The sequence below is a fragment of the Dreissena polymorpha genome, chromosome 1 (genome assembly GCF_020536995.1).
Source record: "Dreissena polymorpha isolate Duluth1 chromosome 1, UMN_Dpol_1.0, whole genome shotgun sequence".
In the NCBI taxonomy this organism is placed as follows: Eukaryota; Metazoa; Mollusca; class Bivalvia; order Myida; family Dreissenidae; genus Dreissena; species Dreissena polymorpha.
In genome coordinates, this window is record NC_068355.1 from 87,088,168 (window position 1) to 87,102,218 (window position 14,051).

Here is a 14,051-nt window from a genome sequence, read left to right on the forward strand (position 1 = left end):
ACTCTTTATATTCTGTTCGTTGTCTATGTTTTGCGACGGCGTTAGCATCTGATCCGTGGGCGGAGTTATTGGCTCCCAGGCGTCATGGTAATTTATGAGAACTTGATTGACACTTGGTTATTTTGATAACTTCAGATTGTTATATTTATTTTTCTAGAAAATTATGGAGTTATACAACCAGTAAAACAACACGAAATGATTTATTTGATTCGAATTGTGTACCTATCCTACAATACACATGGTATGTCATGAGCTGTAATTAAAATCTCTCCATGTGATTTATAAATAATTCACAAGTAACCGTATTGAGCCTATTTTTCAGGATATACAAATTGAATAATTGTGTTGTTCCAGTAGAGGTGTCCCCATTCATTAACTTAAGTTTTAAATATGTGTTGAAAACATGTTTAATCATCACAACTTTTTCTTCGGAACTCCACCCTCTGAGAATAGTTAAAATTCTTCGGGTCTCAGGTGAGCGGCTATACGGCCATAGTCAACTCGATATGGTTTGCAGTCAAAGGTATAACAAGGAACAAACTAATTCAAAACATAAACCATGGGATTTATCATTTCGTAGTTCGTTTTGACGGCAGATGTTTTATAAGAGTTAGGCGTAATGCTAGTCCGATCTGTTTGTGGAGGTTGAACATGTGTAAGTTTAGGATAAAAAATAAAAATCGTCAAGAGAAAATCACTCGCTATGTGTTTTGTGAGGAATTATGAGAAAGAAAGAAGTGAGGCTTACCATCAAACTGTTTTTTACCTCGAATGCTTTTCTTCAATCCTTCAAGGGCCATGACTTTTATAAACATTTTAGTTGACATGTTCAAATCATTCTCGTGGTGAGCATTTGTAATCACCTTTCTCCGTCGTTCGTTATCAATAATTTCCTTTTCAACAATCTAGACGCCAAATTTATAATCCAATTTTCATAAAATTTGATTAGAATACTTGCCCCAATAATAAATCGGCGAAGACCGAAACTGGTTCAAGTGGGGGTGAAAATCAAGGTCGTAACGTCACTACATCTCATACGAAAAAGCTTGTGAACAATATGGAGGCAAGATTCATTTTCATATTTTGAAACATGGTCAGAACATTTTTCTCGATGATGTCTCTTTGAACTTGGGGAATTTGGGGTCAACTACTAAGTCATTAGGTCAAATTTAAGAAAAAGATTGTGAGCACGTAAGAGGCCAGATTTATTGTCCAATCTTCATTAAATATGGTTAGCACATCAATCCTTATGATCTCTTAAAAGAGTTTGAAACTTGGTCATTTGGGTTTATAATCTGTGTCATTTTGGTGAAAGCGACCGACCACTTAATAAGCCAAATATATTTACAAAACTTCATAATTGGACAAAATATTTTTCTGAATGATATATTCGAGTGTTCGATTTTTCAATCGACCTGTATTAAATAAATGTGTATAATATGAAACTCTATTATACTTTATTATTATACAAGCTGTTAAAACGTGTAATTTGATATTATAAATATAGCACAGGCATCGACGCTCTTAAAGAATATACTAGCATAAGTCAGCGCCATGAACATCATGCATACAATGAGAATAACAAAGATTTTTGTCCCAAATATAATTTCTACATGTTATAATTAAGGATGCCATTAACAATTAATGTAAGAAACAACTAACAAATGAAATAATGCACACAAATCACAGTTATAATTATGTCATATGAAACTAAAACAATATCAAAATGAAACAGTATTGCAGGATTCGAAGCGCAAGCTCAATGGTTCAAAGTGAAAACAACAAAGCTAGTTTTCTGGTGCTAAATACGTTTTTTAATCTTTCCTATATACAAAGATAAAATAAAACGATATGAACAGAAAAGTTGAGTACTATCGGAGGTGATTTATGAGTGTTGTGTAAGTACATTTCTCTATTGTTTCATATGTATGTATGCGTATTTACTAGTAAGAGGAACATGTAATTAATGCAACTAATGTCGTAATCGGTTGGGCGGGATCTTATTACTAATATGAAGCCAGTAAACACTGAACTATATGAAATTGTAACTCTTGTAACATAACATTCATGTAATAATTTCAGGGGTTTTTTAACTGAAAGAAATATTAATACGTACAATTATGTACCAATGAAAGAGATTTCCAACAAAATCAGATTAGTTGAGCTGTTCCGCAATAATTGATTGTTGAGATATACTAAATCAAACCTTTAAACTAAAAAAGTACCCACATTTGCTTAGTCTGAAACACTCGCTAATGTCGGAAAAAAATAAAACAGTTTTTGAAAGTACGAAAATTCACGCGCTGGTTATATTTTTTTAATAGTACTGCCCTGTAGCAGCAATACTGGTTGAGCAACGCGCAAGACGACTTTATACCGTACTTGTTTGCTAAAAGGGGCCATAATCACGTTTGCGTAAAAAAGTATCCTTTGCGCATATACATATACGCAAGTTAACATACAGTTAATTGTTCATTACACAGTTCTTCCCTCTAGAAGCAATTCTTTTTAATAATTCGAACATTTCCGATGCGAAAGATTACGTGCTGGATAATATGTTGTTGAAGTGTCAGCCTCTAGCAGACATACATGTAAAGCTACGCGACATAAGTAAACACATGTGATTTTGTTTGCCAAAATGAGACCATAACTAATGTTGCGTCGATAATAATCGAACCGAATGATTGAAGGTTGCATGTTCACAGGGTGGTTGATATGTTTGCAATGTGTCTCCCCTTAAGTATCAATATTTGTTTTATTGCGCAGGACACAACACACTATGACGGATGGAAGGACGGGCGGATGGACGAACAGACGGATGTGCATACAATGACAAATCAGTATGCCCCCCTTCACCTCAAAAGATTAGGGCCATATACAGAAATACCACACGGAGTCAACTGCTAGTCAACAGCCGTCAAAAAAATGATTATAACAAACACACATGTTATATTCAACAAACATTTTCGGGATCAAAAACATTCTGCTATTAAATGTTTACGACTAGCTTAATGTGGTGTAACACCATGAATAAATTTGATACATTATGATCTATGCTTTTCAAACAAAGCGTGTGCAAAATAGGTACACAACATTATGATAAATAACAGTACATGTACTCGTCGAGTAAATGAAGTCAGTCCAAGGGCCCATTTCACTGCTGTGTTACTTCCTAAACGCCAGTCGTCTGTACAAGACTCATGTGGACCAAGGTGAAGCGATTGGGCAAATCAAGAAATGTAATGTCCAAACGGTTGTCTTGAAACTACAAAAGACAAAAAGTGGTTCAACTATAAATTGTGGTCATTAAACATTATCAAAAGTAATAAAAGTATAAATTGCAACGAATCTATATTCATTACGTTTGTTATTCGACATCGAATTATTATAGAAAAATAATAGCTCAATTCGAACAATGTATCTACACAAGTTCGCAGCTTTTGAATAAAAACTTTGTGTTTCTATTCTGTGCCGATCTTTCTTATAACTATATTCGAACAAGGTATTCAATGACGTCTTTGATCGTAACAATCAACACATTTAAAGCTTGGAGGCAGGGCCTAAATAACGTCTTATGTGTTAAAACCATAAAATAACCTTTATTTAGGTTTTCCCAATGATCAGATTGCGATGAATGTTGACGAAAAAAATAATCAATACATCTGGTTACTGTCACAATACGCTTTTTTGTATAATGAATCGTTGCGCGTTTATAAATAAAGTGATCTATAACTGTAATGCTAAATCTACCATTAATTGCTATTTTTAACTGTACACGAATCCATTATGTATGCAGTAAAATAAATTTTTATTAATTCTTTGGGAAACACTTATTCATTTATGTACGTGCATTGTGAATGTTGTTGACTTGTGAACTGATTTATAAACACGAAGCAAATTTACCCGGGTTTCCTGTGTGTGATGAATAATCATATCCAGGGCGTGTAAGTATTCTTTTAAATATCCGCTAGTTTTATCCAGCTTCTCCACCATTGCTCTATATCTCACTAGATCTGACTTCGTCAAATGTTTGTCCTAAAACCCAGTATGAACTTTATAGTACGTGAATTTCAATTATCATAATGAATCATATAAAATTTTAACACCTTGAATATCTCTCATATGAAAAACAAACTACTACTAGTAAAACTATCCAATTTAAAATATTTTTTTTAGTAAGTTGTGGTTTTTGACTGTTTAAGGGAGATGTATTACCAACAATGGAAATGGTATAGATCTATTTCATGTCTATACATTTGATACAATAAAAATTACGATATTATAAAGATTAGAGTTGTTACCGTCAGGCTGCATTTGTAAAGCGCTGTTTGATGCAGAGTCCTTATTTCTAGGACGTCCTTTAAGCATCGACCTACGGGTTTCCCCACGTTTATGTTGTACAATAGGCGGGCAGTGCATCTCAAAATCCGCTTTGAGGTCCATGCTAACATCAACTGTTCGAGCGTTTCAATTTCTTGAATATGTTTGGTTCTCGGTCCAGTATATATTTCGATGCTGATTATGTCAGCAAACTTAGACTTCAGATACTGGCTGCTTTGATCTATGCCAAGCACGTGCCCTGGAAAAACAAAAAAGTCACACACAATTTATTCACTTGCAATACTTGTGTTATTTACATCTATATATATTGGGTATTTATATAGTTAATAATATGTACGGTTAGTAATAACATCCAGATTTTCTAAAACTTTGAGCTGATAAAAGACATATTACACATAAACTTAAAATATCATCTTCAGTTAACATTTACCTGCTATATCTTGTAACCATTCTTTGATTTTTCTATCATTAGAGTATCGCGTTAAAAAAATAAATAAATACTTTTTATAGATTTTCTACATGGGTTAGTATTTAAAGATTTTTTTAATTAATCCGACACTCGAGGCAACCCGGAAATTTTCATAAGTATATGACTTATGACATTCGTATTTTTAATAATATACTTCAAATGTAAAATTTGATGAAATTTCGTTTGCAGACATAGGACTTTACTACGTGGCCTTTTCAATAGATTCGAAAAAGGCCATTTAGCAATTTCCTATATCTAAATACTATTTCGTCAAATTTGCGAAATGCAAACAGTAGCGGTGTATCTAACTATTTAAAATATTACGTCCTTTAACGTGTTATTCATGTTTGGTAATAACCTTTGGAGCATCAAAGGCAAACCAAAAACCAAATCATCTCCTATAATTCAGGCACGTATTTGAAGATTATACTTTATAAAAAGACACATTTACAAAGACATACTCACGCATAACTTCATCAGCTAGTATCAGTTTGAGTTCGTTCAATTCTCTGAAATCTCTCGGATGCACAGTTTTTTCTAGTAACTTATCATGCCACTCTAATTTGAATGTAAATTTTACTTCAAAGTTATAATTATACGCTAAGATAGTGTCACACAAACTTATGTCCTGTGTATTTAGATGAGGCTTAAGCATATGTAAATAACCTCTTTGATCATGCTCGTTTAGATATTTCCACAAATCATCCAGAGTGATAAAATCTCCATGAAGATGTTTGCTGCATTCACAATCTTTATAAATGCATATACCACCGTTAGCAGTTGCCGTAAAGGCTTGAAGAACAAGCTGCAAAAACGGACTTCCCTTGTTTTGGAAAGCATTTACCCTTTCCGTCCGCGCCGTTGGATTGAATTGAATAAGCTTTAGAGGACTTTCTAATTTCAATTGTTCAGGGAAACAACAGTCAAAAAAGGCAATCACTTTGTTGAACTGCGGCTTGTCTCTTTTCCATGTGTTCAATTTGTCATTTAACCGTGCTAGCGGAAAGTATTCATTAGGGCCAATGTGTAGACTGTTGTCATCTTCCTGTCCTAAGTCATCGTGTGGCCCTTTGTGCCCTGAGTACACAAACAGCAATGTTGTTATATCCATCGCTCGAAGCTTCTCAAAAGCGATATCTATCTGCCCAGTGGCGCATGTTCCATTTTCTGTATCAGGAACAACAGTGATGATATTGTATTGGCTGCAAAAATCCAAAGGAATACATAGGATCTAACAGCAAAGCTGTGGAACCAATTCGAACTGGAAATGATATATGTACAAATACATCGTTAATTAATCAATTACAAATGAACAAGTACTTATGTGTGTAATACATTATCAGCAATAAAATATTTACAACACGGCGCTTATTAATGTTTTTGCAAGTTAAGTCATTAAATCATCGTACTAGTAGCATTATACATGTCCTGACAGTGGATATACGAAAATTCGCATACAATAATATTTTCGATTTTTCATACCAAATATTTATGTTTTAATGGGATGAAATCGAAATGGAAGCTGATTTTTCCTTTTTAGTATCAATTAGTAAATAAATGCATCACGTTTTGTTTGATGGCTTGTAAATAATAAAGTAATAGCACGTGTTTGAAAATATAAATATATTAAGCTCTTGCAAGAACACAATGAGTGAAAAAAGTATTAAGAACATGTTAAGCACTAGATGCATGTTTGGGAGTTAGGTGTTTGTTCTTCCTTCGAATATCATTTCTACAAATGCATATCAACCACGCAATTAATAAGAAATAAACGGTGATATATAAATTTAACAGAAACCTGATACTCATTGCTGGAAGAACCGTCGAGGTAATTACTTCTTTAAATCGATTGATGTCTTCAATAAACAATCTTCCATTTCTTGTATCAAAGCCAGCTAGAAGCAAGGCTCCCCATTTTGCATCTAAGAAAAAACTAATCGCGTTAAACAAAAACGAAAGACCAATGTGTATTTTTAATAAGTTCAGTTATAAGAGATATGCGATTAAACTGATAAGTTTGGCGAACATATTAATATACTGATACGTATTCGCAAGAAAAAGATGTGTTAACAAATAATTACATTCTATCTAAATTTGAAGCCGATTAAGCATACTGATTCATCGCAAAAATGTTTACATTTGCGTTCAAAAAGTGAAAAACAAAGACTGTGAACATACGATCTATATATAGCCGAAACATTAACACACACGTATCGTTATCTTCCATACCGAAATAAAGAAACTCCCGAAATAAAAATGTGACAATATGAGCGAAATAAAACATACATGTATTGTTTTGAATGGAAACATAGGAAAATCATACTTATAACCGGTTCAATGGTTTGCCCACACGTGTGACACTTGACTGGGTTGATGTAAGAGTTCCTCATACAGGAGCAGCAGGTGCGGATCTTACGTGCGCAACTTGCCTGAGACTCGCGTGTTAAATCATGTCCATCAAAACTAACTGTAATAAAATCATTAGCTATTCTATCTTAAAGTAAAGTTATGCCAAAACGGAAAACGTTCTCATTTTTAAAAACAAAACAATTTAAAACTAAACAGCTGTATTTAAATCGAACGTACCTTTTAAGTGTTTATTCACCAAGCATATTTCACAGCGATCGCCATCTGTTGCGTCCCAAAGAGATTTGTTTCTAAGCATGGCCTTAAAAATACATCCACTGATTATTGTGGTTACCGAAGAAGAAATTTACATGTATTAGTTTAATTTATTTATAGGTGTTATAAATTTCGTAGATGAAAAACAACAACATCAAACTAATCAATTCCACCGACTGCAAAAAGACAGATTTACTCAAAATAATTGGAAAAACTGACAAACCAATAAACATCCATAAAAATCATACATACAACCAGACATAAGTACATATGTTTTGTAGTAGGGACTACGGAACAGGAATTTGAAACAACGAGTGTTCATTATTGAGCTTTGAATGCACAGTATGATGCTAATATTAGAACATCCGCAAGTTTGTTAAAACACGCACCTTGAATTTAGATGTGATGCTCTTTAAATCAATTGTTTCAAGATCTTCGTTTACGCTTTTCGTGCAAAGGACAGATATTTCAGCAATTTCATCAACGGCCTCGTCAATATCGATATTATTCCAAACACTTTCCTACAAAAAAACGACCCGCCAGCAATAACCAACCATTAACGCATATACAACTAAACGACATTTGAAAATCATAAGAATTTACACGAATGCTTATTTAAGAATTTTTTTATGCGGCTGCATTGTTTATATATATGCAACAATAGCCATGTGTGCATGTTTTGAACAATAACTAAATATTAAAAACGTATATATTAAAACAACATGTAGCGTAAAATATTCACATAGAACTAAACACATAATACAATAAATTATAAGAACAACTCTTATTTAAGAGATTTACACTTTCCAAATAGTGTTTATATTCCAGTCGAAAATGTATTGACGTATTTTAGAAATAGTTATTAAAATAATTTAAAACTAATACAAGTACCCAAGTTTTTCAGTAAATTCATTTCAAAATTATGAAAAGCCGAGTACAAGTCCCTTTTAGTTTATGAAGTCGTACACAATTTACCTGTTTTTTTCTTTCTTAATATTAAACTCTTGTGCCAATTTCGAAAGTCAACCCCCTCTTCCTTTTCAGATGGTTCAAGACCTGTCAACAACTCGCGCAAAACTGAAGGTAATCATATTAACATCCATTTATTATATCATATAAATTGATCCTCGCAATTTAGCATTTAGCATTATTAAATACTTATACTTATTACGAACATTGAATGATGACTGTGGGTGACAATTTATTAACAAAGTGATGTATTTAAAAACATTGTTTCTCCTTTATTTACGTTATCCCTTCATGTATAAATACGAGCATTCTTTCAAAGGCAATAACAGTCGATCAAGTCGACTTAATAACTATATTTTTATACAAAATTTATTTAAGATTTAAGTTATTATGCATGTTTATGCTTAAATCATTAATGCTACTTACCTACTCCGAAGTTGTGAAAGTCATGTTGTTTTGTTAGTAAATTATGTCTAACAGTCGGAAAGTACCCAGGTGTTCCAACAGGTAAGGCTGTCAACAACAACTTTTCATCGCCTTCTTTCAACTCTCGTGCCAGGCCAAAATCAATCAATCTAGCGTTGAATTTGGCATCCAAAACAACGTTCTTTGATTTAATATCCATGTGTAATATTGTTCCCCTGCATAAATTAATGAACATATTTGTTTTTTGCCATAATTCACAAGCAAAAGGAGCAAAAGACACTCATAAGTCTGTGCGTGTTTAAATTTTCAAATAACATTGACACTGTAGTCAACAAGTTATTGACCCCACATAACTGAGTATTCAATATGTCATGATTTCTTTGTCATTGATCCCTAATGAACTAGTTACAAACTCAAAAACAATGCGATGGTGTTATGTCCTTATAATAATCAATAAATGTGCATTCTTGAGTGTCTTACGCTTACCCTTAGCCACTTAAAAAAGTGACACAGTGTTCGATCCACATGACATAGTTGCAAAATCTTAGAAGATATCATTGGGAAAGATGTTCCGATTACGCTTAATAAAGTTTGGGGAATATATGTGACCTATGTGACCTCTATAAGGTCAGCCTTTTTATAGTTATAAACCGGATAAATTGGATTGACCGTTCCAAAGCGTTTGATGGTATTTACTGTGTTCTGTCGTACAGGCATTTTGGTCACTTGCTTTTAAGCATGTGTAATCGCAGCACATGATTGTATCAAGTGCCATGATGAGTAAGCGAATTATATACCCTCTAGGTTGGTCATGAACGTGTGCGCTAAGTTCAACCTAGTTCATGATTCCACATGAACGAATTCGAAGATATGATTGCGGCAAATTGTTTGACCAACCAACCTATTCAGTTTTAGCTGTTGCTGTGGCTTATTGAGTCTTAACAAGCTTCTTTTTCTATTTATCGGTTTGACCATGTTTTTTTAAAGAATGAGTCTTGGTTTTTCGCTCTGCTTAGAGATCACTTGGAAAATCGACTCCCCAATTGTTATGCACATTGAGAAAGAAATTTGACCTGCAAATTGTAAATGAACGAGGTACATGTTAACGATGCATGGGCCACGATGTCGAGTGACAAAGACAACATTCAAAAGCTTACTATAAGCACGTTGTGCTTAGGTGAGCTTATACAAAAAGGTAAATTTATGCCATGCGTCATGTAAATATAAAGGATAAAAACTAAAAATGACCAACCTGAATTTATTGCCGGTGTGCATAAAGTCTATTCCACAAGCAATCTGGTACATGATCTTTATCCGGATTTCCCAATTTAGTTTAACAGCAGACGAATATAGTCTGTCATGTGCGATAGCTTCGAACAGATCTCCATTCTCAAGATAAGGCGAAATAAAGTAGTATTTCCTGAAACGCATTTAATTACAATATTAATTATATTGAAAACAAGACGAGTGCACTCACGACACGGATGCTCCCACCACATTCAATATTTCTGTTAACACTCTGTTTTTGTTTCAAAAAAGTTGTTTATGGCCTTTTTATATATATGCTTGACGTTGACAGTGGAGGTAATGAGACGCGGGGAAGGGGGTACACACTACAATCCGTCATCTCAGTGTCGTAATATGCGGCCTGTTATGATAGCATGATGAATGGCAAAGTGAAAGCCAGGCTAAGATGTTTAAGGCCGAGTTCGATCTTTAATCAATGAGTTTTACCTTGAACTCTGAAGTAGAGAGACAGACAGGTATTCCACAAAATAGCACGCTGAATGACAAAGTTACAATCCTACCAAGCTGTTCTATGGCCAAGTTTGACAAGAGAGAAGTGTGACCATGACGTTAGAGGAAAGGAATAAAGTGTTACATGCGACTAGTGGTCTTATGGGTGATTGCATGTGCCAAGTTATATAATTCATCAATATTTAGCAAATGCATGGCTGAGAAAGAATTTGTTGAGCTGTTATATGGCCAATTTACATTTGAACACTACGTATGAACTTGACCTTTTAGCAAAGAAAATGCTCGAGTTCACCCAAAATTTCGTCTTCAAATGGTTGAAATTAGTGACAAATTATTTTACAGTCCATCAATATACGGCACAATTATAACTAAGGGAGGACGTTTTGCACAAACATGGACATAGAGACAGTCAAAATGTGCCACTGCCATATGCCACATTCTTCGAAGTGAGGCATAACAAACTGAATGACATATGCACACCTTTTTTTACATCAATGATTATGCAATAGTTTGCTCGAATATATTAATTGTAAGACGTGGTTTGGAATTGTACAAGTGTATTGTGAGGAATTTATTTAAAGTTTGACGAACACAATCAGTTGTTTTTTAAAGTAAAGAAGGCTATGCCTCTTTGTAATACAATGACTTAGACCCAGATCTGTGTATGAAATGATGCCTCTCAAACGTTAACGAGAGCAAACGGAGAAAGACAATAGTAACAAGGCAGCGACAGTGATGTAAATATATGAACAATAAAAGCTACAAAAATATTATCAGGAGAATAATTCGTATTAACATCCGCAAGTCTAAAAGTTTATGGCTATCTATATAACCTAAAGAGTGTGCAAAACCATAATGTATGCCTCTATAAATAAATGCGTGTATTGTTGTACTCCCACCCCGCGTCCATGTTTCACTGCCTTCTTAATGTTAAGGTTGTGTTTTTCGTATTTAAACATGTATCGTTGATAAACACAAATACATAGTTGTACAGATTTTGCTATATTAAGTGTTGGTTTCACTGTCCGTCATCTGACCTTTTACTTACTATTACATAATACGTCGCGCATTATATTCCCTTTTGACCCGCATATTAATTTGATTATACCGTATTCATATTTTATATAATATCTATATATTATAGTTCTTTAGTAGGAAGACAGGGTAGACAGGGACAAATATAGAGACGGATATAAGAATATATCAAGGATAAATCTGATCTGCATATCAAATTTTATGGTAGTATTTTACGCACTTTTTCATAAATACATAATGATTTTTTTCTACTGATATTTATAGTAAAATGACAGATGAGGTATGGTGGACAATAAAAGAATACAGCGTTGTTCCTCAAGCGCGCAACGCTCCAGATGACGTCATAAATTTGAATTTACATATACGATACAGCTTATGTTCACTATATAAAAAGTACTCATTGTTTAAAGATGAAAGGTGAAATGTGATTGATAACTAGTTAAGGAACTTGCTCATTATGATGATCGTCATGATATGCCAGAAGAGGAACAATAGCAAAATGCATCAGCCGTGCTGCAATCTTTTCCTGCAAAAAAGAAAATGACATTTACATCACAATATTCAATAAGCCTATATACATGTTATAGAGACAATTCTTCAGTAGAGAAAAAAAACCCATATGCAATATACATAAGTTTGCACTTATAAATATCAAGCGAGAATAATCTTTAAAACTTCAGAAAAAGCGAAACCGACATTTACTAGTGCATGAGATCATTTAAATTCAGTCTAAAAGTGTTTTAAATGTTTACATGATTTATGGTATGTATTCATTGTCTTTGATTTAAAGGGATCTTTTCACGCTTTGGTAAATTGACAAAATTGAAAAAAGTTGTTTCAGATTCGCACATTTTCGTTTTAGTTATGATATTTGTGAGGAAACAGTAATACTGAACATTTACCATGGTCTAATATAGCCATTATATGCATCTTTTGACGATTTTAAAACCTAAAAATTATAAAGCGTTGCAACGCGAAACGATTGAATAATTTGGAGAGTTCTGTTTTTGTCGTTAAATTTTGTGAAACTACGAAGATTGCTTATATAAGGTATAAAATACGTCAAGTATGTGTACTCGGCGGAATAGCTCAGTAGGCTTAAGCGTTTTTACTTCAGGACTCTGGCAGGACTCCAGGGGTCACTGGTTCGAAACCTGCTCCGGGCAATGTTCTTTTCCTTTTTTAAATTTTATTCTTGATTTTTTACTGGAGCTTTTACGATCCAATGTTTACATTTATCAATATAAAGCATTTAATGAATAAGTTAAAAAATGCCAAAATCTGTGAAAAGGCCCCTTTAATATCATCGGAATTTAGTTCTTTATAAAGAGTATATATGTGAGATGCACGATATGCAACCGGTGCTCTATATTAGGGTGCACAGACTTTTGAAGAAAACTTTCTTGTACTGTTAAAACATATTATGAGTCTTGGAAGTGACAAAATATACGAAAATAAAAATTTCACTTTTCATTTAATTAAAATCACAATATGTGATCGATATGAACAAAAGAATAATATAGGCGGCGCAACTTCAAGAAGAACTGTATGATTAGATAATGAGGAAAGCAACTTACATTTGTTACAGATCCTAATTTTTGTGACAAATTCCCATCTTTCTGTTTCGCATTTATTTCTTTGAGGACGACTCTCAAATTGAATCCGGGAACTTGATCTTTAGCTTTAAAATAAAAAAAAAGTGTTTAGGTAATAACAAAGACGTTACTTGGCGTAAGTCCGTTGGGCACGGATAACCCCATATTCTACCTTTGTCTTAAAAATCCACTAATGTTGAAGAAAGTTCGTAAAATTGCATAATCGCAGCAGCAATACGTTTTGAAATACACGTGTCACAAGCTAAAAGTAGAGTTCGTCACAATAGTGATGTAGAATACCAACTAACGCCCCATGTTGTAGTATATGACAAGAGTTTTACCCAATGGCCGTGGCCATTTTTACCACAGGGGCACAGTATATGGAGGATCACTTCAAATTGTTTTATGCCAAATACTAACCAGCGGTTTTTAAAGAAGATAAATGTTTTTTATTTATACGTAAGATGATACAATTCCCCATGCACAACCTGATATCATAAGAAATATGCCGCAATAGTCAATTTTTCACGTTGATAAGAGAAGGAAACCTTCGACTAAGTTTGTAAAAACAGACATACAGATCGACGGACTGTGGGACACACAGACGGACAGGAAATACAGACGTTAACATGTCCGTGGTGATTCCAGTTTTACCCCGTTTTACTTCGTTCGCAAGTTCACATGCATGTTAATAAAGTGTGTCATATGATTTGTAGTCATGCTTTCTGAGTTTCGCACGACACACACATCAAACGGACGGACGGAAAGACGGACAAAATGGTGGACAGAAGAACATCTATACCCCCCTGACAGTAAGAGTCATGATACACTTAGTC

General features: G+C 33.9%; 2 protein-coding genes across 2 annotated transcripts in view; both read right to left on the bottom strand.

Moving 5' to 3' along the window:
- Positions 1–1,442: 1,442 nt before the first annotated feature.
- LOC127839149 (uncharacterized) lies at positions 1,443–7,949 on the bottom strand. Its single transcript, XM_052367349.1, has 8 exons — positions 7,822–7,949; positions 7,397–7,478; positions 7,134–7,277; positions 6,609–6,732; positions 5,477–6,012; positions 4,302–4,579; positions 3,904–4,035; positions 1,443–3,265 (listed from the first exon to the last, which is right to left on the bottom strand). The coding sequence occupies exons 2-8, from the start codon at positions 7,473–7,475 to the stop codon at positions 3,173–3,175; spliced, it is 1,386 nt and encodes a 461-aa protein (XP_052223309.1). The 5' UTR covers positions 7,476–7,478; positions 7,822–7,949; the 3' UTR covers positions 1,443–3,172.
- Positions 7,950–8,384: 435 nt separating this feature from the next.
- The window catches only part of LOC127834928 (uncharacterized), an 11,087-nt gene continuing 5,420 nt past the window's right edge, over positions 8,385–14,051 (bottom strand). The window contains exons 6-10 of the mRNA XM_052361100.1: positions 13,198–13,301; positions 12,073–12,146; positions 10,080–10,247; positions 8,828–9,042; positions 8,385–8,509 (exon numbers count right to left, since the gene is read on the bottom strand). Coding sequence (XP_052217060.1) covers positions 8,385–8,509; positions 8,828–9,042; positions 10,080–10,247; positions 12,073–12,146; positions 13,198–13,301 — 686 coding nt within the window. The remainder of the gene's footprint in view (positions 8,510–8,827; positions 9,043–10,079; positions 10,248–12,072; positions 12,147–13,197; positions 13,302–14,051) is intronic.

Bases quoted from the DNA above. Each gene is read 5' to 3' on its own strand.
- LOC127839149 (XM_052367349.1), bottom strand. From the start codon at position 7,475: ATGCTTAGAAACAAATCTCTTTGGGACGCAACAGATGGCGATCGCTGT. The intron at 7,278-7,396 runs GTACGTTCGATT...ATTTTATTACAG, and splicing joins GGTGAATAAACACTTAAAAG to TTAGTTTTGATGGACATGAT. The intron at 3,266-3,903 runs GTAAATTTGCTT...TGTCTTTTGTAG, and splicing joins ATCACACACAGGAAACCCGG to TTTCAAGACAACCGTTTGGA.